The 23284-nt window shown below is 36.7% G+C and overlaps 1 protein-coding gene across 2 annotated transcripts in view; it reads right to left on the bottom strand.

The window, feature by feature from the left end:
• The window catches only part of NUP205 (nucleoporin 205), a 50889-nt gene that overhangs the window by 16269 nt on the left and 11336 nt on the right, over window positions 1-23284 (bottom strand). For both annotated transcript variants that reach the window (XM_080595523.1, XM_080595522.1), the window contains exons 9-28: window positions 20118-20234; window positions 19402-19539; window positions 17838-17988; window positions 16854-17059; window positions 15405-15587; window positions 14480-14530; window positions 13665-13874; window positions 13161-13260; window positions 11339-11476; window positions 10889-11078; window positions 9829-9949; window positions 9240-9321; window positions 8691-8855; window positions 6330-6454; window positions 5245-5359; window positions 4066-4215; window positions 3329-3403; window positions 2437-2594; window positions 1410-1490; window positions 514-705 (exon numbers count right to left, since the gene is read on the bottom strand). In XM_080595523.1, coding sequence (XP_080451649.1) covers window positions 514-705; window positions 1410-1490; window positions 2437-2594; window positions 3329-3403; window positions 4066-4215; window positions 5245-5359; window positions 6330-6454; window positions 8691-8855; window positions 9240-9321; window positions 9829-9949; window positions 10889-11078; window positions 11339-11476; window positions 13161-13260; window positions 13665-13874; window positions 14480-14530; window positions 15405-15587; window positions 16854-17059; window positions 17838-17988; window positions 19402-19539; window positions 20118-20234 — 2748 coding nt within the window. The remainder of the gene's footprint in view (window positions 1-513; window positions 706-1409; window positions 1491-2436; window positions 2595-3328; window positions 3404-4065; window positions 4216-5244; window positions 5360-6329; window positions 6455-8690; window positions 8856-9239; window positions 9322-9828; window positions 9950-10888; window positions 11079-11338; window positions 11477-13160; window positions 13261-13664; window positions 13875-14479; window positions 14531-15404; window positions 15588-16853; window positions 17060-17837; window positions 17989-19401; window positions 19540-20117; window positions 20235-23284) is intronic.

The following is a 23284-nucleotide window of genomic DNA, read 5'->3' as shown; positions in this document are numbered from 1 at the left end:
CAAAGCAAACGCTCATGTTCCCAGAAGCCCTTCTAATTCTAAAATCTTTACTTTTTCTACTCTGATGTTTCATTCAACTCTTTAATTTTTCAAAAGAAGCAGTGTTAGGATTTAAAGAGTGTCATCTAATTGCAATAAATTAACAAATGCGGTACTGGCTGCTTTCATCACTTCAGTGACATCTTTTATGTTCCTCACCAAACGGGCTGTTACCTTTTCACCCACCCTTTCCAGACCATCATCATACCAGATCACACTAAGATGTCTTCAAAATTCATGAATATATGGCTTGCAGTTCACAGTAGTTATGCAAAAATACAGAGTATCCCCTCTGCCCAATGGCACATTCAAACTTCAGCATAGTAGCAATCAAAAAGATGAAAATAATACTAAAGGCAGACAATTTTTTCTTGATTACGGTCAAAAACGCTACTTGAAGAGTAGTTTCTCTTTCATATAAAAAGACATAGCAAAAAAGTTCAAAGAAAGGATTGGCTTCCAGTAGAGCATTACCTTGTCATGCACATCCTGTAACAGATCACGGATAATCAGTTGTCTGTCTTCAGCCTGTATAAGATCCTGGGGGCAAGCAGTGAGTATAATTTCCACCAGCTGTCTCCACGACTCTAAAGCATGCCTCTTAGCATGGAGGCACTGTAGCAACTTATTCCGCTCCACTACATACTGCAGGATAGTGTTGATCTCCTGAACACCCATGAAAAAGGAACTGAGTTATAAAATGCTAAAAGAGATTTATGACAATAACAGATTTCAATATTACAAGTTTTAATCTATTAGTAATAGTCTTTGGAAAAAAAAATAGGTAAGTCTTCTGATTATCAGAAACAAGCTGCCATTAATCATTTTAACAAGATACGCCAATACAATTCTGAGCTGCTTTTCACAAAGGCTTTTCACCATGAATGTCTCAAGTGTGTAGTAAATATATATATATATATACACATATATACTTTAAAAATCAAAGCAGACAACTGTGAAAAGGCTGTTTGTGTGTTTTCTTATTTTTAGTGTGTCACCTCTCATTCATCGTTTGATTTTCAAACCCACTTAGCCAATTTCAAATAAAACTAGAAGATGGTAGGAATCTCAAAAAATAATTAAGCATTAAGCTCCTCCATGTTCACAGAAACTACAGCTTTATAGAAGAAAGGACAAATGAATTGTCATCCCCTACAAGAGACAGGCAAGATGAACTTGGCTGCTATTGTATGTAGAACAGTATGTTAAGTAGCTTCTCGTATCAAACTTTAATGTCTTTCTTTTTTTTTCCCTTAAGAAATTACTAACTCAAATTTCAGGACTCAAATCTGCAAGTTTTCATGGTAAAGCTTACTGCTTGATGGTTTATGAAATCCACCAAGAACAACAACAGCAATTTCTATACTTACTTCCATAAGTAAAGGTCTCTGACCAATTGCTGCCATTCCTTGAAGGGCATTGACTTCTGCAACCAGAACTCTGTGTAGGTGCTGAAATCGAAAAGGGATTAAAAAAAAAAAAACTTTAATCAGAAGAAAGACGTATTTGTCTTCTAAAAGGAGACAGCTACATAGTAACAGATGCAACTAAAAGGCTAAGAAGATTCAAGTAAGTTTCATTTATTTTCCTGGTTTCTTCCATATTTCATTCTCTAACTACTTTTAGGAGCTGTCCAACCTCTTCTTGCTTACTGCCTTTCCCATTTTTTGCACTCCTTCATTTCCTTCTGTTCCAAAGCTGTTATGTTCTTTCATCAGTTCTTCTAACAAATCACCACTCCTTCTTCTCTTCAACCTCCACTATAGTCTTTATGTGCAGGATTAAGGGTTTGTCTCCTCTTAAGACTAAAACATATTTTGTAATACAGAATAGCCTGTTTCTAATATGGAATAGTTGTTTTCCTATCACCAGCAAGATCACTTTGCCATTCTTTTCCACTCCTGCTTTGTCCACCGTTTTTTGGACCACAAATTTTTCAGGACTATTTATTAAATACCTGTCAATTACTTATCACAATGTGATACTATGTTAACTGAAGCCTTTAAGAACTACTGCAATACACAGCTATATTATGTACATAATTGTGTACACATATGCAGAACTACACAGTTGTGTTGCAGAACAATGAAATAAGGTAGAAGTCATTTACTGCAAGATCATTTGGGTGTTCTGAGATATGAAAGACATTAAAACAGAAAATATTTCCTCAAAGTGTCTTAAACCAACACGTGTCAGGTGCAAATGAAAAATCAGTGTGTGCAACGCAGAAGAAAAAATAAATTAACCCAAACAGTTTGCATAAATTATGTACATCTGAAACAGATATACTCTTTATGTGTTTCAAAGTCTTATTAATGCACTGATTGATTTTAAAAACTAAATGATTATCAAGATATAAATGGCACACATAATTTGAGAACACGAACTACTGCGCACCTTGACGTTGCAGACCACTTGCCCACGTGCATTCTTGTGTTCACAATTAGCAATGACTTGCTCAATCTGAGTCCGGTCAAAAAAATCCAGTTGCAAAGGCTCTGGAATGTCCTGGCTGAAGTCAATTGAATCCAGAATACTTAAGATCTTCCTTCGTACTAGAAAAGTAAATCAATTCAGATTGTAGTCCGAAATATAACAGGGAGATAAAAAAGAAGAAAAAAGATTTTAAAAAGGATTGCAAATAGGAGCCTTACTTACCTTTGACAATTCAAATCTTAAATGTGTAAAGTTTCAAAAGAGAACATTAAATCTTCAGAAAACACAAGTGATCTCTAGAAGGTGCTTAAAAACATTTTCTAGAGCCTTAAATTCTTAACTCTGTTGTTTTCTGTTATTCTCTTTTTATGTATACATTTAATCCAACTTACTACTACAAGATTCTAAATTTTGTCTCTTAAAAAACAGGCTGGTTTTCAAGGAGAACCATGCAGTCTTTTGGTGAAACTTAAATACGTAGTAAGAAATCTAAGGTCAACTGCTTGGTATTTATATTCTTTGCCACAAATAAACAAACACGTTCAATCTTAGCAACAGTTTCACTGTTCTTCCTGTTCCCAGGAAATTTATACACTGCCACCTCCCATTTCACCCTTCCACAGACACTTAAATACAGAATATTCTACCTTCCTTTTAAGTCCAATATTTTCCACTCTCCAACCATGTCAAGGCTCTGAAATTCATTTTTTCCATGCTAAATAAATTTATTTCATGTACTGCTGCTGTTTTGAAAGCCTATTATTTCATTTTTCAGTGTCCGTTCTAGAAGCAGCCCCCCAATTCAGGAACAGAAAATTTTTACAGAGAAATAATCAATGCCCAGAAAGATTACCTTTAGAGGCAGTATCAAAGTGGAGAAACCCACTGACAGACCGACTTTCATCTTCTATCCCGCCTTCACCATCACCTGAAGCATAAATAATCAAAAGAAATAACAAATAAATACCACCTACTTTATCAAAACACACATACACATGTTCACCTGTGTTGCCCCAAAATGCGTGGAGACCTATGGCATGCAGACATGTTCACATATGTTGCCCAAAAACACATGTGGAAGCACTCGATGTGTACACATCTATTAACACGTGTTCAGCTATATTCCCTGAGAACATGTGGAAGCTGTTAGCATGTACATGTGTGTTCTCACATGTTGCCCAAAAACACATGTGGAGGCTATTGGTGAGCACGTGTGTTCACAGGTATTTACATGTGTGGCTTGAAATTGTGTGGGTACACTGACAAGCACAAACGTGTTCACGTCTTCCAATGTGTCATCCAAAAAAATGTTTGAACATTGACAAGCACATGCGTGTTCACATGTGTGCACCAAAAACGCTTGTGGATGCTGTTAAGCCCAGGCATGGTCACACATATTCAAGCATGTGCCCAACCTGCTTGTTCACACATGGTGAGTCATGTGGCTTGTACAAGTGCCTGGAGGCATTTGGTGTCCACGTGTGGCTTCTACACCTGTCTACAGGCATTTGGCATGCACACGCGTTTTGAGAGGGCATAGACACATGTCAAGGCATATAGCCACATGTCATCACAGCAAGTTCTTCTTACCCAAGTAGGGTTTCACAGGCATGTCATCCAGCAGCAGATGCAGCAGTCTCTGCGTATGGGAGCGCTGGCGGTTCAGTGATGTCACTCGCATTTCTATCGCTGCCGTTTTCATCAACCAGGACATTTGGTTCAGTGTTGAAATTTCATGCTCTGGGTGGAGATAAGAAAACTCTTATAAAACTGAACATAAATAGTACTGCTTACTCCAATGAAAGCATTTCTTCATTTGAGAAAGCTTTTAGAACCTACCATTACTTAGGAATTGCTCACCATTTGTTCACAAAAAGACTGAGGGATCTGACAAATGCCATTCAATGCACACGAATGTTTTGAAAGACTCATACACAGGCATGGATTTAAGAGTATGAACATACAAAAAAATCTGGATGTAACCTGTACTCAAAACCATTGGAGAGAATCTATGAGCAAGTGAGATCAATTATCACTTCAGTGAAAATCATCAGACATTTACCCCCATGTGAGCTATCACTTTGCTTTTAAGGTGTTAATGCTTGAACCTGGGTCTCCAAGGATCTTCGTATTCTATATGAATCTCATTTCCATTCTTAAGTTATGTAAGAGATCGTCTAAAGTACTTCCCCCATTCTGGATATGTGCACTTGAAGGTTAAGACTACTGTCATCTAACAAAGTACTGGTGGTCTAGCATCTGACAAACCCAGTAAGTACACTTATGCAGTTTTAAGACGCCTACCTTTGAAATGCCAGTCTTAAACATTAAAACAAATCCATTCACTTCATACCTAACATCAGCACCAAATAAAATCTCCAGATACTTATTTCAAGGAAAAGAAGATAAAAGTGGTTATAACCACCAGCCTTCTACTCCCTCCTGTTCTGCATAGCATTCTCTTCCAAAATACACCTTTTTTGCTGTAGCAGAATCTAACAAAGCTACAACAATAATTAAAAGATAGGTAAGGATTTGCTTCCGGAGACTGGATATGCTCCAGAACTAACAAGCTATTTTACAAGAGTTCTGCAAAACAATACGAACTTCCTAAGCAGGCAGAGTTCAATAATATCAGAACTAAATGATTAGCAAAGAGGCAGCAATTAATTCTATCTAATCATGCTATGTATCTATCTTTCCTCTGGGATTGCTAAAGACACAAAGGAGGCATTGATTTTTTTGTCCTTAGCTAAGGACAAAAGTTACCTCTGGTAGAAAATGGCAAATACTGCAGCTGAGTGAATAAGAAATCCTGACTGGTCCTCAGGTATCTCATAGTTGGGCCCGAGGTGTCAGCACATGTGCACAACTGATAGATCACCTGAAAATCAAAAACAGTAGATATGGTATGGAGTTTATTTCACAAGAAACAAACAAAACAAAACCACCAAAAGCAAAAAAGAAGCATAACTCTGTTTTACTGCTCAAACAGTATTATTACCTGTATTTTCAGTAAGTTTCCCAGCAGCCTGCTCCAAAGCACAACATATGGTTTATAACATAAATCAAATTATACTTTGAAGGACTATTGGCATGCAGGCATCTATAGCAACTACTCACACACAACATGACTCTATAATCCTTTCAGTTTGTCTATTTCACTTAAAAGACAAGCACCTTTTTTTACTCCCTGCGTTCACCAAGACAGGAAATGTCATCTTCATCTTTTTCCTCTTCTACAGTATGGCCTCTTCCACTTTTAATTACTTATATTTAAAATACTTTCTAGATGTCACAGATTATCCGCACGATAAAGATGTGTGATTTAAGGCCAAACAGCAACTAATTTTGCACACATGTCAAATCCAACTGTCTTCCCTGCCTACTCTCTCTGACTATATTTTATACACACACACACATCACTGCTATCACTGCTGCAGAACAAAGAAGATAATTTTATTTGCTTATTTGGGATTATCCGTCATATTACATTTCAGCAAAATGCAGTTCCAGATATTAAAAAAAAAAAAAAAAAACTTGTCATGTGGCCATAAGACACTCAGAGGCTTGTCAAAAATATTTAGATCGTTAGCTTTACAAGTACAACCGAATTCCAAGCTCTGACACGAGTGCAGACTTTTTGTTTTCGGTGTTTTTAGAAGATAATACATTTTCACATAGGAAAAGGTAGATCAGAAGGAGTTCAATATATTAAAAAAAAATTTGAAAGATCCTTTTTAAACTAAAAAATATTATCAATATCATCACCATCTGTGTTCATCAACCATGAAGGAGCTAATTTTATTTAAAGCCTACTCTCAGTATACGTCAACAGAAAATAGGTTGCATACCTGGTAACAGAGTTCTGCAAGATGAGGAGATTCCTGAACTGCTGTAGGCCCATTCCTTGTTTCAGTACCCTTCTCCAATATGTTCAAAATAGCGTGAAGGCAAGTCCGTGGACAACCCAAAACACCTTCAAAATACAGAAGTAATTTCTTACTTACTTGCCTCCATAATAGATTGATGCAGATTAGAACACAAAATTACAGAAACTAAATGCTTCAGATACCTTATGCTGCACTATACTGCTCCACAGAGCAGCAGCAAAAACATCCAGCAAAGATTTTTCTCAATTAAAATAAAGGGAGGAACTGTTTTAGCAAAAATCAAATTAAAACATCTGCAGGCACTCTGCAGAAAGAAGACAAATTATGCAATCAAAACTTCCTTAAGAATTTTCTCTTCAGTTCTATACAAGGAGATCGAATTGGTATTTTAATATTCTGCATCAACCAGATGAAAATTTGGATTCTCAGTCCTACACTTTAATTGAATATTCATTTGAGAATTTCAAATGTAAGTTTTAAATCTCTGTATTTAGTCATAAAATGACCACAATTGTTCAATAACTCTCCTAGAGGCACCTAACACTGCAACCAAGAGGAAAAAGAAAAAAGACTTTAAGACTGAAGCAAAAATTCTGTCAATTTGCATCCATCCTTTATCCAATTATTACTTTAATCCACCAAGCAAGATGCCCTTAAGCAGTAAATGCATCAACAACCACCATTCTTACAGGGGAAATAACCGTCTCTGTTTGGACCCACATCATTTATGCTTTAGTAGGAAATTATTATTCCTAGGCATATAGCTTATGGTCATTCTTTCTTCACATTATTAATGGGATAATTCAAAGCGGTCTGCAAGGATCTCTCACAGCCTAGAGACAAAGACAGTCTCCTATTACTGATCTGACGTATGATACCCTCTAAAATTGTATGCTCGCAGATCAATTATCCATATTCTTTATGTATAGAATTTCAAAATGTGCAAAACATGGTCTGCCATTTTAAGTTACTTTCCAGATAAAAAAGAGGCTGGTGTCTTTCTGTGCCTTTCTGAGACATAAAATAACTCTAAAACTTTTTTTTTTCCAAATGAAATTCAGGTCCTACCTATCCTTCATTTAGAACTAGAAACAACCGTAAACAAACACAATCTGCTGGGACCAAAGCATCCAACCCAAAGATCATGAGAAATAGGCTTCTCTAAATAGCTAAAATCAAATCTGTTGATCCCAATGTGTTCATATAAAACATTCCTTAAAATACCTGAGAAAGAATCCTGTACATCAGATCTGAAGGGACTCCAAGAAGTCTCTACGCCAACCTACTGCTCAAAGTAGAGCCAGCTATAACAGCAGACAGGATAAAGCTCATAGCTTTATACAGCTGGATCTTGACAAACCTCCAAGCATGAAGACTTTATGTCCTCTCCAGCCAACCCATTCCCCTGCTTCACCTTCCTCACTCTGCAGAAGTTTCTTCCATATTCGCTCAGAGCCTCTTTTCAGTTGATGCCTACTGTCTTGTTCTCCTGCCATGCACCACTGAAGAGCCTGGCCTTTTCCCCTCATTAACTTATTTGTAGATATTGGAAGGCTGTTATCAGGTTCCCCCAAACCTTCTCTTTTCCATGCTGAATAGGTCCCATTCTCTCAACCTTTCTTCATAAGCTGAGTGCTCCAGCCCCAACCATCTCTTCTGAACTTGCTCAAGTTTATCCAAGTCTGCCTTGCACTGAATGCGTGATCGCTTCCTCAGAAGCTCAGCCAAACAAGACAGACTAATTCACTATTTTTCACACCAATTCCAGAAATATTTGAAATGCTATATATGCATATATATGTGTATGTGTGTATATATATATATATATATATCTTCTGTAAGGTTTTCTTCTACATTGTTAAACAGCCAGACTGTTTTCCTACTTGATAATTAATCTTAAATGGGAGTCTGAGGAGGGGCAGAAGAGTACTCAAGTTGTATAACTTGTTCAAAGTCTTGTCACACATAGGGACTTCCTGGATCACCAAATCAATTTCTCTGTATTGCTGACAACCGCAATGTATGTGAACAGTAAATAAAATTACACTTCTCTTCAAAATTATCATTTCCTCCCATAACTCTAACTTCAAGTCCATTCCAAAATCCAACTTAGACAAAGGATCAAATTCTAAAGCAGTTTAAAATACTGCACCTGGGTTCAACTTATCTCTGAGTACAGATTTTGAGGATTAGAACAAGGCCCGTTTTATTATTCTTAACATTCAGAGGAGCTGGATCTCCCCGTGAATTTTCTGATAGATATTCTCAGTGTTGGTGGTATGAGAACTGAATAAATGCAGGATCAACTTTTCCTTTTCATACCTGGGTCTTGCAGATTTGTGGTGCTGACAGGCTTCTTGAGCTCATATCCCAAGAGATACAGAGCAAGGCTGGGAGGACTACACTCAAGAGAGGTGATAAGGAGATTCAGAATATGGATCCTTGTTTCATGATGGATGCGTGCCCGCTGCTTTTCAGGCTCCAGCTCTTGATTAAAAAAGATTAGGTGAACAATTAAGTAAAGCAATCGATTTAAAGTAATAATCTTCAGAGCCTTCAGATTAAATGCAATAAATGTAAACCATCAGCTTATATTAGTACAGAGGAATACAAGATCAAAGAGTCAAATTACAGCTCTGAATAACACATCCATAGCAATTTAAATGCTCCTCTCTTCTGAAAACACTCAGTTTCTAGCTGGCTCATCATACTATGGACATATCTTAACAATGCTTTTCCTTTTGTTAAGGGTGTGTCTCTACAGAACACAACACAAGAAAAGGATATTCTGACTTTAAAGCCCTTTCTTTCATTAATTTCATTCTATGCAAAAGATAAGTGCAAGTCATTTTTAAGAAACCTTTTACATACCCTCATCTGGATTAATTAATTCTTCTGCATCTTCATTGTCCAAACATTCCACAAACCCAGCCATCAGCTTCTGGCTAATACTCTGTATTCAGCAATGGAAGGATGAAAACGAAGGGGATTTTAACCGTATTAAAAACAATACCTTTCAAAATTCCCTCCATATAGGTTGACACAAGGTCTAGACAAAAATTAACCTAGTAACCTAGTTACTAAGCATGAAAATTATACGCTAATCATAGATTAGCAGAGAGACACTGAAGAGAAAAGAAAAAAAATCTACTGTTGTGTTACATATGCTCAATTATCCTCAGAGGCTGAAGACTATGAAGTCAAGAAAAAGTCTCAGTATTTCAAAGAAGTATCTCTTATCTCTTCTTCCAAAGCATTCGTGTTTTTGCTTTTTTTCAATTAATGAAGTAGTCACTTTTCACAATGCCACAGTAAAAGACTTTTTGGGGGTAGGTAGAGATGAGATAAAATATTGTTTTAATGTACTTGATCTAGAAACATAGCTTTTGAAGTAACATTACAGAGCACCAGTATTTCTTCAACACTTTGTCTTTCCAGATCCAAAGAAAATGACACTTACCTGATCATGTGTGAAATCACCAACTAGTTTTATCTGGATGTTGGAATTATAAGAAATACAGCACAGAATCTTGGCACTTTCAAAAGCCAGTTCAGGATTGCTGTTTCCATGATAAAGATACCTTTAAAAATACAAGATTATTGTAATGAGATTTTTGAGGACTGTAAGATTCCAATATGGTAATGCATAGATGAGAGAATACTAAAACAACTACAAAACAAACTATATAAGAAAATGTTAAAACTGCAACAAAATTTTACTTCACATTAAGCAGTTCACTCTCCTCCATCAAAAGTACAGGCTAACATGTAGATTTAATAATCAGCCTCAGAATTTCCAGCATTCTTTTTATCTATAATCTACCTCAAACAATGCAAGACAGTAGTAAAAAAAAATCACAGACTCACACAAGACGTGGAGAAAATACCTGCAGATCACACAGAAACAAGTATCATCAAGGACCAAAACTGTATAAACTAAACTACTGCATATACCCAAAATAGGCGAGATTCAAAAAAAAAAAAATTAAATTTTAGTTTAATTTAATTAAAAGCATCTTAAAAGGCACTTTTTTTAACTATTCATTAACTACTGTTATGTAAAAAAAAGTAACATGGCAAATGAAAGAAAAAATATATACAGAGATCTTGATTTCTCAGAATCTCACTGAATAAAAAAGCAGTGTTGGTTTGTCTGTAAAGTCAATTTAAAATTAAACTGTAAATCAGTGAAAATCAGTGTTTCAGAATGCTAGCTCGATACTTTTAATATAGAAACTAATAGATAATACTGTAAGACATTTAAACGCACAAGAGCAGCCAAAAGAAGTTTCTAGTTGTCTCCTACCCTATACAAAACATTCAAACTGTGACAAAATGAAAATTATAACCCAGTTAATCACTGCAAATAAGGCAAATCGTAAGAAAAAAAAAGCAAAGAAAATAAATATAAATGCAGATTCCAATCTTGAGAAGCACTGCTGGCTGTTAAAATCAAAGGACCAGGATCCAATCACTTCTGTGCCTCCAAAACTCCTAACTTCTCGGTACTTTGCACATACCTTGCAATATTCACCACATGATCTGCCTTTTTAGTGCGAGGATTGATTCCTTGAAGCAGCTGCTCCAGCGGTGTGACAATAACGGAAAGATGGCTCTCCCGCAACAGATCCATAAAAAGATTCTCCTTCTGGAGGGTCAAGTTTAGAAGTGCAAGGCAATATTGTACTGCTTTCTCTAAATGCTTCTTCCCTGTGCAGTACACAAACAACAAAGAACCGTATGAAAAAGAAAGGATCCATTAAAATAGGCCATGTTCATAAACGTCGTTCACCATACCTTATACCAAGAAAGAATTTGTCGGTTATTTACTGCTAGGAAAATTACCCACAAAACACAATTTATATATGCCAGAAAAACAAAATCAAGTTGAAGATATGTGCAACGTCAGCTTTAAATCCCACTTTATATGCATTTTAACTTCACCTGAAAAATAAATTCGAGGCACGTACCAGGAAATGGAGCATAAGTATCAAGCTGCTTAACTCCTTCTTCCAGCAAACTAAGGGACAGTTCCAGCATTGGGGACTCATTCAATAGATGATACATCAAGTTGAACCCAGGTGGTTTATATGCTATTATTTCTTCTCCTAAAGACAAAAAAAAATAAATCATCAAATAGAAAAGACTTCCATTGCTCAAGCTAGCCTGAGCTGGAAAACAGCGGTCCCTGTTGCTGTAAGCAACATCTAAATTCACAAAACATACTGCATACAAAGTCTTCAGAGTTTTTGTCCACACATAAGCTATCTAGGTAGCTTAGAAAGTTTGCAAAGAGTAGTAATAGTAATTACCACTACTTTTCAAAATCTACTAGCACAGTTTCAACTTTAAATCATTAGACTCTCCCTAGGTTTATCTGGCCTTGAATTCAAATCAACGATAGGACTCTATACCACAATGGAGCTACATTAAATGGTTTCACGTGACTGAAAAGTAACTGAAAAAAGTTTACATTCCCCAAAACTGGCATGAGGGAAAAAAGCATTTCCAGAAACCAAAGTTGACAAAGTCCACTGAAACACTTATGCTCACAGTATACAAATACTTGCACGTCTGCTACAACAACACATGTTGAAATGAAACTACTAGCCTGGAACACAAAGACCCTCAATAAAACAAAAGAAAAACAAAATAAAAGCAGAACTCAAGACTAATGTTTCTGTTTTATCTAGTCTAGTAAATTGGGGGGGGGAGCAGGAGAGCAGTCAGAAACATTTCTTAATAGGCAAGTGAGAATGAAGGTGCAGATTCTTTTGACATCAGACAGCTTAAACAAACCCTTTCCCTCTCTCCTTTTTCCTTTTATTTTGTGTTTGTGCTTCCCTTCAACATGTCAGTAGACACACCATTTCACTGTAGACACAGTGAATCAGTTCAAGAAACGGATCTAGTCAGAAAAATTGGTTTTAATCCATTTCTCCAATGTATCACATAACCCACAAATAACCACACAAGCTGAAGCATTAGCTGAGGATGGGAACGAGCTAACAGAGATTGTTCGAGACAGTTCAGCTGCTAAAAACTGTTTGCCAAAGGACAAGACACAGAAACCTCTCCAGTGAGCTTGCCAAAATCTGCGAGTGTCTTAAAGTTGCTGTTCACTTCTGAAGAGATTCTGACAGCTCTCTACTGCTACAGCAAATCAAGAAGCACCAGGCTGGCATTCAATGTTAAGAAGAAACTTTGTATTAAGAACAATCTGCAGCCCAAGCCCAGTTCACATAAGCCTTGTAATGAGGCAATAGCCATTTACTTTGGTCTTATTAATTCTGGACAACCGTTCTTTAACGATTTCAGATCATAATTCTACTGCTACTGACCGCTGTGAATACCTAATATATCAATAATAGCAATACTAGAGGATATATCAAATACAGTGAGACTTTTAAATTAGCCCTATAAATAGTGGTGATTTAGATATAGACCAAAGAAAAAAAAAACAGAGGAATAAGCCAAAACCAACTTTGGATTTTTTTTTAAAAGTGTCATATACTGTTTTTAACCAAATCAGCAATGCAAGGGAAACACAAATCATTCTCCTAGTAGAGTGTGAGAAGTTGGAAACAGCTTATATCAAGCTCTACTGAATAGACAGCATAGCTCCCCGTAGTATGCGGACACTTTTTGACTGTCGTCCTATCTCATTTCCCTGACCTAGCTTTTCGCCTGCTTACTTGCCGTATTAAACAGGATCACAAGACAGAGGCAAGAGATCAAAGCAAGTTCCAGTTCTGTTTGTCAGAATGAATGTCAGTGAATGAACAAGTTAACCTTGTAACTCCACATATTGGTCCACGAAGTCTTCCAGCTGAGGTTCGTAGTCTCGCAGCAATTTGTAAAACACTTCCAGAACTACCTCAGCTACTTCCCACTGTGATAATCACAAAATGAAGAAAAATCACATATAGAATATGACTGATACTGCAGCAACAAGACAAGGATGACAAAGAATACAAAAATCAGTGCAATGAAGTACTGGTCAGATGTATGGCATGAGTGTCTAAATCTAAAATACTATCCCACAACACTTTTAATCTATCACTACAAATAATTTGAACTGTCAAGCCTCCTTTTTGAAGTAAAATGGAACACCAAAACAGATTTGTTTATTTTGTTCTCTATATTATATATATTAATATACTAAAAACTACAAGCATTGAACTTGCATATAATACAGACCTAAGATGCATCCGCAATCTCAAATTGTTTTAACTACTTAGATCTATACCAGTACATTAAAAAAAAAAAAAAAAAAGATTTTGAAACAATTATTACTTTTTCAGCAGCTCTCCGGTAAGCTCTGGTGCGGAATCGGAGAAACACAGAGTCCCTGAGGAACTGGAGATAGGGATCAAAGCCTGGTGGGCGGAGACCTGCTCCCAAGTTAGAGGGGAACGAACTCTCCACTAGCGTGCTGATGAGTCGACAGAAGGCACGGGTTAAAGGATATTCCTCACATCGAGACTCAATCTCGTTCAGCTCAACCTTCCCAAGAGAACAGCAAACACAGGAAGAGAAAAAACAAAGATTTTGAGTGAGAAAGAAACACATGAGAACAAATAAGATAAGGGCATCATCTATGAAGTACTTCATGGCATACTGACTTTGCTGAGCTTTTGTCCACTGTGTCTCACAAACAAAGCAAAAGCAGTGAAGCAACAATACTCTCAGTTCAGTTCATGAACATATTCTTCATTCATTTCTGAGTTAATAGCAGATATGCCTCAGCATTTAAATGTAGTCTGCTTGTATTTACCATTTTTATTAAAATGGAAGTGACCTGCACCAAGATGTAATAAAAGTGACTCCAATTTAGGCAAATAGGAAAATCCGGGGATGAAGCGTTCATAAGGAACTTGAGGGTTTAGACGCTGCTCTGCTACTAGCACAATGCTGCACTAGATTCATAAATGAATAAAAATTTCCAGAAATTACAAGGAGGCCTGAGAGTAAATTGAGAAGCTGTGAAATGACAGCACCTATTCCCAGGGTTTCCCGTGGATACAGCAGCAGATGCAGCCTCTCCAAGTTTTCCCTGTACTCATTTGTAGAAGATGAGGCAGGCTACCTAGGGACAGAGAAACCCTTACCTCAATACCAATTGCTTGTCTCTGGCCTGGACTTCTCACAGTTTGTAATATCTTCAAACCAGAAAGAGAAAAGAAAACAGACAAACAATATGTTTCACATAGTCAAAGTGCATCTCCATCATTTCTATCAGGACTAAAAGACACTCATCACTCTGCAGCTATAAGTAGCAGTATTGTATATCCTCTTAAAAGCCAAAAAGCTAAGATTTGTCTGACTGAAAGGCTGGATTACATACTGTACACTTGAATGCTTCTAGCTTTACACCCTCGAAGATCTGCACCATGCTTATGGTTAAAACAAAGAACAAAAGTCCTTTCACATTAAAATTTTTCTTCTTTTGGTCAGGGAAAAGACATTTCCTTTGTTATCTCTTACAGCAGTACATTTCAGATAACCTCCAGGATGATCACCTTTCCAGGGATGGGGGTAAGGCTCACTGGCCTGTAGCTGCCTGAGTCCTTCTTCTGTAATTGCTAATAACAATTAACTTTTCCTCTGAAAATTACATGCCTGCAAGTGGAGCTTTTTACACAATTCTTTTCTTTTATGAAAACCACTTACAGTGGGAGAATATTACACACAAAAAAAAAAACATAACAGAAAAATACATAACCTGCAGAACCATTTACTACTGATGACAAACATGGAGGGGGAAAAAACATACGGAACATACAGGACAGTCGGTTATGAAAGACTTTTACATAAAAATAAGCACAGCCCATAAGATCTACAGCTCAAAACCATGCTGTCATTTTCAAAATTGCTTCAAAATAATACCTAAGTGAAAAAATGATATTCAACAATGGAAACACAAGAATTTAGTAGCAAGTGCGATACAATTGCTACAAATGCAGCTTTCAAACACACTGACAATTTCATCAGATTGGGTTGCTATAGTTATAAGTACCGAAAATCCTAAAATACCTGGGTGTATTCCAGGGATTGCCAGAGTGAAGCAGCTATTTCAGGAGATTTTCCAAAAGCAGTAAGGGTTTCTAATAGCTCCGCTTTCAAAATAGGAGGAATGCTGCACTGCAGAAGTCCCAGAATGACCACCACCGGTGTCCACTGAGGGTGCTCACAAAGAGCCAAGCGAGCATTCTCACTCTGCAGAGTTCAACATAAAACAAAATTGCACATTAATATTTTGAAGATTATTCATGTACTGTAATGCCTAACTCACAGTTCAGTATCAGCAATGAGAATTCTGCTTTGTACAAGTACACAAAACATCAGAAGAATGACAGACTTTGCCAATGCAAACAATTTTCATTCAACAGAAAGCCCAATTTAATGATCCGCTAGTACTAAAACTTTACCTAAAATTTTACTGAAGTTGTCCCTATCCATAAAGAAAACTTATGTGCATAATAGACGTTGCTTAGGATAGCCTTTTTTTAGACTCTCATTTGAGACTCTCAGATGAGCCACTGGATAGGGACAAGCTTCTAGTCTCATCAAATGATAATTCCCTGCATCCTTAGATGTTTACTCCTTCCCAGGTTATGGTTTGATGATGCTAGGAAATATAAATTTTAAGAGTTCCTTCTTCCCCACTCATCCAGTGCTGACAGGATAGTTTACATAGGCTACTGAACTAACCTGGCCTTCCAGAGGAACACCCCACCACCAGCACCAAAAAGAAAAAAGATGATTTTTCAAAAGCCCAGTTAGTTTCACTGATCTGCTTTGTGTTTGTGTCAGCAAAACCATCTTGCAAAAACATCTTGCTAAATCACAGAACTTTTAGGCTAGTATTCTTCAAACCTCTACACTGCAGACTCTGCTGGGTACTAAGGAGTCGAATTCCACACTGTTCAGCTATCCAGATAATTGACAATGTAAAATCTGTATTGCAGTTTGTCTCTTAAAATTCCTCTTCCAGCCAATCCATGGCACATTTTGCATTACCAGTTTAGGGACATTATAAATCTAACTCTGGAGGCAAGTTTCACAGCTGGTCAGTTTCCTTGCCAAGTTTCTACTCTTCCCCTTGAAAGTCTTCTATTATCTCTGTTTGTTTTAAAACTCAGAATTACATGCAAAGAACTACTCCCTAGGCATTTCTTCTGAATAGATCTCACTTCTGAAAGACATCATCGTGACAGCGAAGTGTCAGGAAAGCTAGAAAATCAGTAACATTGGCAACACAGGAAAAGGTGCCATCTCTTCCCGTTTCACCCTGGCTGCACGTTTGGTCCTAACAGTTATTTCTGATGCTTCCCATACTTTTAAAGTTCATGAATCAAACAAAAACAACTGCTAGGTAAATTTGCCCTAACCATCTTTTTGGTCAAATGAACTTCACAGATGAATGATGATCTGCAAGAAAAAGAGAAAGTATTCAAGCAAAACAAACAAAACCTTATTTACCCAATTTACTATAACTGTGGTCAGCTGTAAAAAGGCAATTAATCCATCTTGTTCTTTCTGTGTGATTCCTCGAAGAGGCAGGTGACGATACTGGACACTGTCTGCACTTGGCAAGTCCTTCCTTAAGTGTTCATGATAAAGCATCAAAGAGTGGAAGAAATGCTCCCAGGAGACAGGACTGCCACCTGTTCCTTGGATGTTTTCCGCTAGAAAAATGAGAAAAAGGTCGCAAGATTTTGTTTTTACTCTTTCACAGGGCAACCAGGAACCTTTAAATTTAAAAGGAAAACTTTCTTATCTAGAGCAAACAATGTATTAAATTCGAAGAAAAGCTCATATTGCTGAAATTAGTGTTTCAGTTGTTTTGCTGGGGGGGTTGTTTGTTAATAGAGACATGAAGATGCTAAGATGACAAGTCAGTAGAAACAAGTATTCTACTAATCACAATGTTTGCAGCACTACTTCAAAGTAGTTTTTTTCCACTTCGATCAATGCAAAATTAATGCAAAACATAGGACTGACCAACAATTCTTTCTGGGTTCCATTAGAATTTATTATACATGTAGTATTTCTCAAAATGCTCCTGGAAAAAGACAAAACCAACCAGCCAAACAAAAAACCACCAGCTCAGGAAAGATAACTATATTTAAATATATATATAACTTGAAGATATTACCAATTTTATATATTACATTGAGCTATACTGATATTCTACATCTTATGTGTTAAGACATGCTGCCTTAAAACCCCACTGTTTACTTACATGAATTATTTGCTAAGGTACTCAAGAAGTTTTATTACCCTAATCAGTCTTTTTTTTTTTCCAGATTACATTCCAACTGAAGCCTTCCAATTTCATCTTTGTACTAATAATGAAAAGTACAAAGTCACAGTTCACTTCACATGATATTTTTTATTTTTTTTTACTTTTTTACTTTAGCAGGAAAAAGAGAGGAGAAAGAGCTGAAGTATTACTTTTCTTACCATGACTACTGCCATTGACTTTTAGCAAACTAAAGCAGTAATGAGCACACTGAGGCCCACTAGCCAGTCCCCGCAGCATTTTCAAGTATGGGATGTAAATTGTGGAGGGAAGGAGATCTCCCATTTGCCTAACAAACTTTGACAAGACAACCTAGAACAAATAAAGATCAGTGTTTAAAAAAAAAAAAAAAAAAGAGTATTTTAAGAAAGCAAGTAAACAGCCAAAGTCAAAAAACAGATTCTAATGTAATCATGGTGGGGGTTAGCGGAAGGCAAGGAATCACAACTCCAAAAAAAATTCCTTTGTTTACTGGCCTAGTCAGTTTCACAGAATGACAGAATGGTTGAGGTTGGAAGGGACCTCTGGAGATCATCCAGTCCAACCCCCCTGCCAAGCAGGGTCACCTCAAGCACATCGCACAGGATCACATCCAGGGAAGCACTGAATGTCTCCAGAGAAGGAGACTCCACAACCTCTCTGGGCAACCTGTTCCAGCGCTCTGTCACCCCCACCGTAAAGAAGTTTTTCCTCATATACAGATGGAAAGGGAAATTTTCCCTGAAGGTGAAAATTACTTGCCAAAGAGAAAATAAAATCATTCATACTAATGCAAAGATAATACACTAAATCTCCCATTTTGTATTTCTAGCAATCAAATCACTTCAGCTCACAAATGCTGCACAACAGTATTATTAGCACACTTCACAGTGCAATCAGTGTGTAATTGGGAATGAAATCACTATGCATGTCACATCACTGAACAGTAATTCACACGCACAGTGGTTCTTCCCAGGACTATATCACAGTGGCTGCAGATTGCACCACGACCAAACTTAGTTGCCTGTATTCCAGGTGGGTCTTGGGATGCATCCAATATGTCCTACACTAGGTTTTGCCTAGCACTGAAGTCATTCAAGAAGCACTGATGGTTGATAGCATCCCAGCTATCCAAAGCTTTGGAACAACTGCTTCATCTGTCTAGACTGCTTTTTCAGTCTAATTTTAAGTTCCAACTCTTATAGGCTATAACCTTTGGGTTTTAAATAATTACAATATTCTCATGAATTTTTACCCCTAAATAATACCAGCTACGTTTATTAGTTGCTTTTTTTTTTATAGTTAAGAAATTTTACTTCTCAGTTACGCCAAGAGGTACGTAGAGATCATCAGACAGAAAACACAAGAGCACTGTTAGCAGAATATCCTGAGCAACTGGGACAAAATTGGCCTTACCAGAATTTTTAAAGAGGTTAGACAGACTCTCACTAAATTTCTTGACAAATTTGAATGACTGGTAGCAGCTCATTTTAGAGCAAGCAACAATAACCATGTGATGCAGAACAGGACACATGCAGATAAGTCATGGATAAAAGAAAATAATGTCTTCTTCAAGGCTCGCTGTAATAAGGATATCAAACATTTGGTTTTTTTAACCCCTACTATTGCAGAAATTGTTATTGCTTCAAACTGCACCTTTGGTTACTTTAATTTCAAGTTACTAGTAACCACTCAAGAAAATCACTTTTTTCACTTAAAAATGTAAAACTGGTAAATCTAGATAACCTGGCGCTGAGGAGGTCTCTGATGAGCTACTCCGAGGTAGGACCCCATGACGGTAGATGTCTGCAAAGGCTCTGATGGACACCAGTATTCAAGGGCAAGTTCCAGATTAAAGGGGTCTTTCCTGTACAATTCAGCAATCTATCAGACAAAAGAGGATGACAAAAAATATTATCAACTATGTAAAGATGAGAATATTATTTCAACAATGAGCACCGCTTCTAGATAAGCTAAACATGCCTGAGACACAAAGCATTCCACACCAGATGCTCCATTCCTTAGAACTCTCTGAAAAATGACACCTTCTAAATAGCAACAGCAGAACAAGTGACAGCCAGAGAAATTCAAAAATCTTAACTGAATAGGTAAGAATTTTAAGAATAAAGGCTATTTCTAAGTTACGTTAAAATAGCATAGTTTAAGAAAACAGATACATTAAGATAATCTTACTATAATTTACATTTTAGTATTTATAATTTTGTAAAATAACTTTGGCTCAAGAATCCTTCCACCAGAAGAAACAATGCAGTATTTACTCACTAAACATTTATGAATTGACACTTTATTAACATCATGTCAATATTCGTTTAAGAAAAAAATCCCTTTAATCCAAAAAGTACAAGACACAGCATTTTATTATTCAGATACAGATTTTCTAATGAAGATTGAAAGTCACAATCACTTTTTGGCATAGCAATTTAGGAAAAAATAGGGCTTACTAAAAGCATTAAATGCTCCAGATCTCTCCGAAGGGAAATAGGTGGATCATTACCCATCTGAATACTCATATGAATCATGCGAGCATCTTCATCAGCACGGTTTCTCAGCTGTTTCACCTACACAATATATGAATTGGAGAAAAACGCTGATCAATATTTAGCTAAGAATGAACAGAACAACAGAAATAACTGAATTACCTGAACAGTTTATTAAAAAGTAAGAAAGGAAATGAACTTGCACATACATGACAAGAGTATTTAACAATTTTATTTATTTATTTTAAACAGAGCCTACATTTAAAGACATATTCTATCACTTCCTTACTGCCAAGGCCTCAGTTCATACCAAAAGCCCTGAACTTAGTCTATGGGGGTTTTCCCAGCTGACTTCACCCGATCCTCTGGTTTGGATGCAGAAGGTGGATCCTTTTCCTCTTTTTACTTTGAAAGCTATATAGGTTAGCTGGACTTCAAACAAAGAAAGTTAGATTATGGTCCAAAAGGAGTGAAGAGAAATGGAAAACAGCATGAAATAATGTTTTCTGTATAGAGACCTATGCATTCCACTTTTCTTAGCTATTTAAGGCTACTTCTAATTACAGCTACTTCATCTTCTGAAAAGCTTTGTATTGATGTAATTACTTTGGACCCAGGAAAATTGTCTGTCGCAGCCAATAGCCTGACCACATGTCAACAAATACAGTAGCAAAAAAGAGAGAAGGAAAGGGAAGAAAAACTGCAGCAATGGAAAAGCCCTTTAGTCAGTATCTCAGAATTCTTTGTGTCAAAAAAGACCAGTTACTGAACAAAAACCCAGCTGATTTAATTTTAACATCAAAACGCCTTTCACAAAGCACCCCACAAGATGCTTAAAGAAAGCAAACAGCCAGGGGATGAAAAGTTCAATTTTGTTACATATTAAGTAGACACTGAGAAACAAGAAACAGAAATAAGCAACCAATTCAACACAACGAAAACTAAAACATAGTGATGCCCAATAGATATAAGTTCATGGTTCTATAATATATCTTAAATTGCAAAATTGAATGAGCTACAAAAGAATTGACTCATCTCAAAAACTTAGAACTAGAGATAACTGCAGAAGGGGCCAGGGCAAAGTATCTAAATTAGTATACTAACAAAATTAATACAGGGATAAAATAAAGTGTTGGTAAGTGACATAGTGCATTATCTAAACTACTAAAGCTAATTATTGAGTTCCAAATGTAATGCACTCAACCAAAAGATTTACCCAAATCATCACTGGCAAGCAGAAAATACATGAAAGCTATAAAGAAGAGTTAAATAAAATGCTGACCTATTATAATCTTCGTTTAGTTTAATTTAAATCTACATATACCTAAAAATAAAAAAGATCCTGAAAGGCAGATGCTTCTATTTACCTAAAATTTAGGATTCAGTAGAAATAACTCCACACATAAGCTAAGCACTAACAAACTGCAGGTGGACAAAAAATCCCTTCTAGAGCCACATCCCAATTGTCTGCTAACAAGTCTTTCCTCTAAAAGAACTAGTTCCTCTAAAAGAACTAGTACTGGCCTCTGTCAAACAGGAATGGTCAATGTCACAAGTCAGTGGTCAGATTTTTGCTCATAAGCTGCATTACAAAATCCTATTTCTAATGAAGAATCTCTTCATATTTAGGCATTAGGTATAACCAACTGCAGATCTAAACCAAAGTCAAAAACTGAAACGGGAGAGAAATACTCTTGCCAAGGCCTCCAATTCCACAACACAATGAAGGAGAGAGATGAAACAAAACCAACAAACAGCCTTGGGATTTTCACGCAGTTCTGTGGGATACAGGAGACGGGGTCAGATGTGCTTTTAAATCTAGGAAAGCAGCAACCTCAGCCTGGGTCAGTCTCCAGCTCTTCCACCTTGTTTCAGGAAACATACCTATAGCTCTTTCATAAAAGTTGGTATCAATACAGGGACATATTTCATCTTTGGTAAAGCAACAGCATCTTCAGAACTACCTCATAAAAAAGTTCCCAGTTCCAAACGTGTTAGAACCTGCCTGTTCAAAGAACTTTCAAAAACTATACCTCACATATTCCTCCAATTCAAAATGCTCCTAAGGGCTACTGCATCTGTGTTACAGAAAACACCACTGCAGGCCACAGGCAGCCTTCAAAACCTGCTACAGTGCAGGCCACAGGCAGCCTTCAAAGGAAGTCCAAAACCTGCTACAGTGCATTACGTTTTGTATGCAGGCAACCGCTGCAGTAGAAGCATACCGCTTGAAATTATCAACACAAACGCATTTGAAATGACATTGTATTTGCTCCATGGGTGTTCCGTTTGTGAAACAGACAGCTTCAGAAAACAACATGGAAACCCAACAGATTATAAATAAATTAGGATTAAACCTAAAAGCTGTCTGCAACACTTTCATACGCACCCTCAAAGATTCCTAAGGCTCAAATGTTTTCCTGCCAATATTGTTCTCATTCTGACAGTTTACAATGAACAAAATGTCTTTTTGAATCTTTCTTTTTGCTCTTTCTTTAAAAGGAGTAATTATTTGCAACTCCAACTACAGCTCAACACAATGCACGTCACAAAAGAAAGCCTACATCAATTACATAAAAGCATTTTCATAGAATTTTGATTTTCCATGCCTAGATACAAGGTCTTGCACAAATAAAACTGTTGCAATTGCTTCAAACTTTTTTTTTAAAACCCTTCTACAGCACTTCTATTGTTCCAGTGAAAACAGCAGGTCATTTTACTAACAATTGATGGTACTAAAGAAAACATAGAATCCCTCCCCTTAAACGTGCAAAAGATCATTAGTAACAGAATGAAATAAAAAATTAAAGACAAAAACTGTCAGTTCTTTTAGGTTATACACCTGTCAATATCAAAAGAGGGGAAAAAAAGACAAAAACCACAGACATCGGCATCAAGCCCAGAATTCATTTAAATTCTAAGCATTTAAAACAAAACCACTGCAAACACAAAAGCTCACTTTGCAATCTCAACACACTGAAGTAGAATTTGATTTTTAGAACACTTTATTGCAGAAAACAAACCCCAAATGATATAGGTTCCACAAAGTCAACAAGCTTTCTGAAGTGCAGCACCTCGAGCTCAGGTTGATATCTGAATCTCAATGCTACCTGTCCTACTTTTAGAAATAG

This window comes from Anser brachyrhynchus, assembly GCF_964034855.1.
Source record: "Anser brachyrhynchus genome assembly, chromosome: 1".
NCBI classification, from domain to species: Eukaryota; Metazoa; Chordata; class Aves; order Anseriformes; family Anatidae; genus Anser; species Anser brachyrhynchus.
Note: the sequence above shows the minus strand (reverse complement) of the source record. Positions and strands in the feature narration are given on the sequence as shown.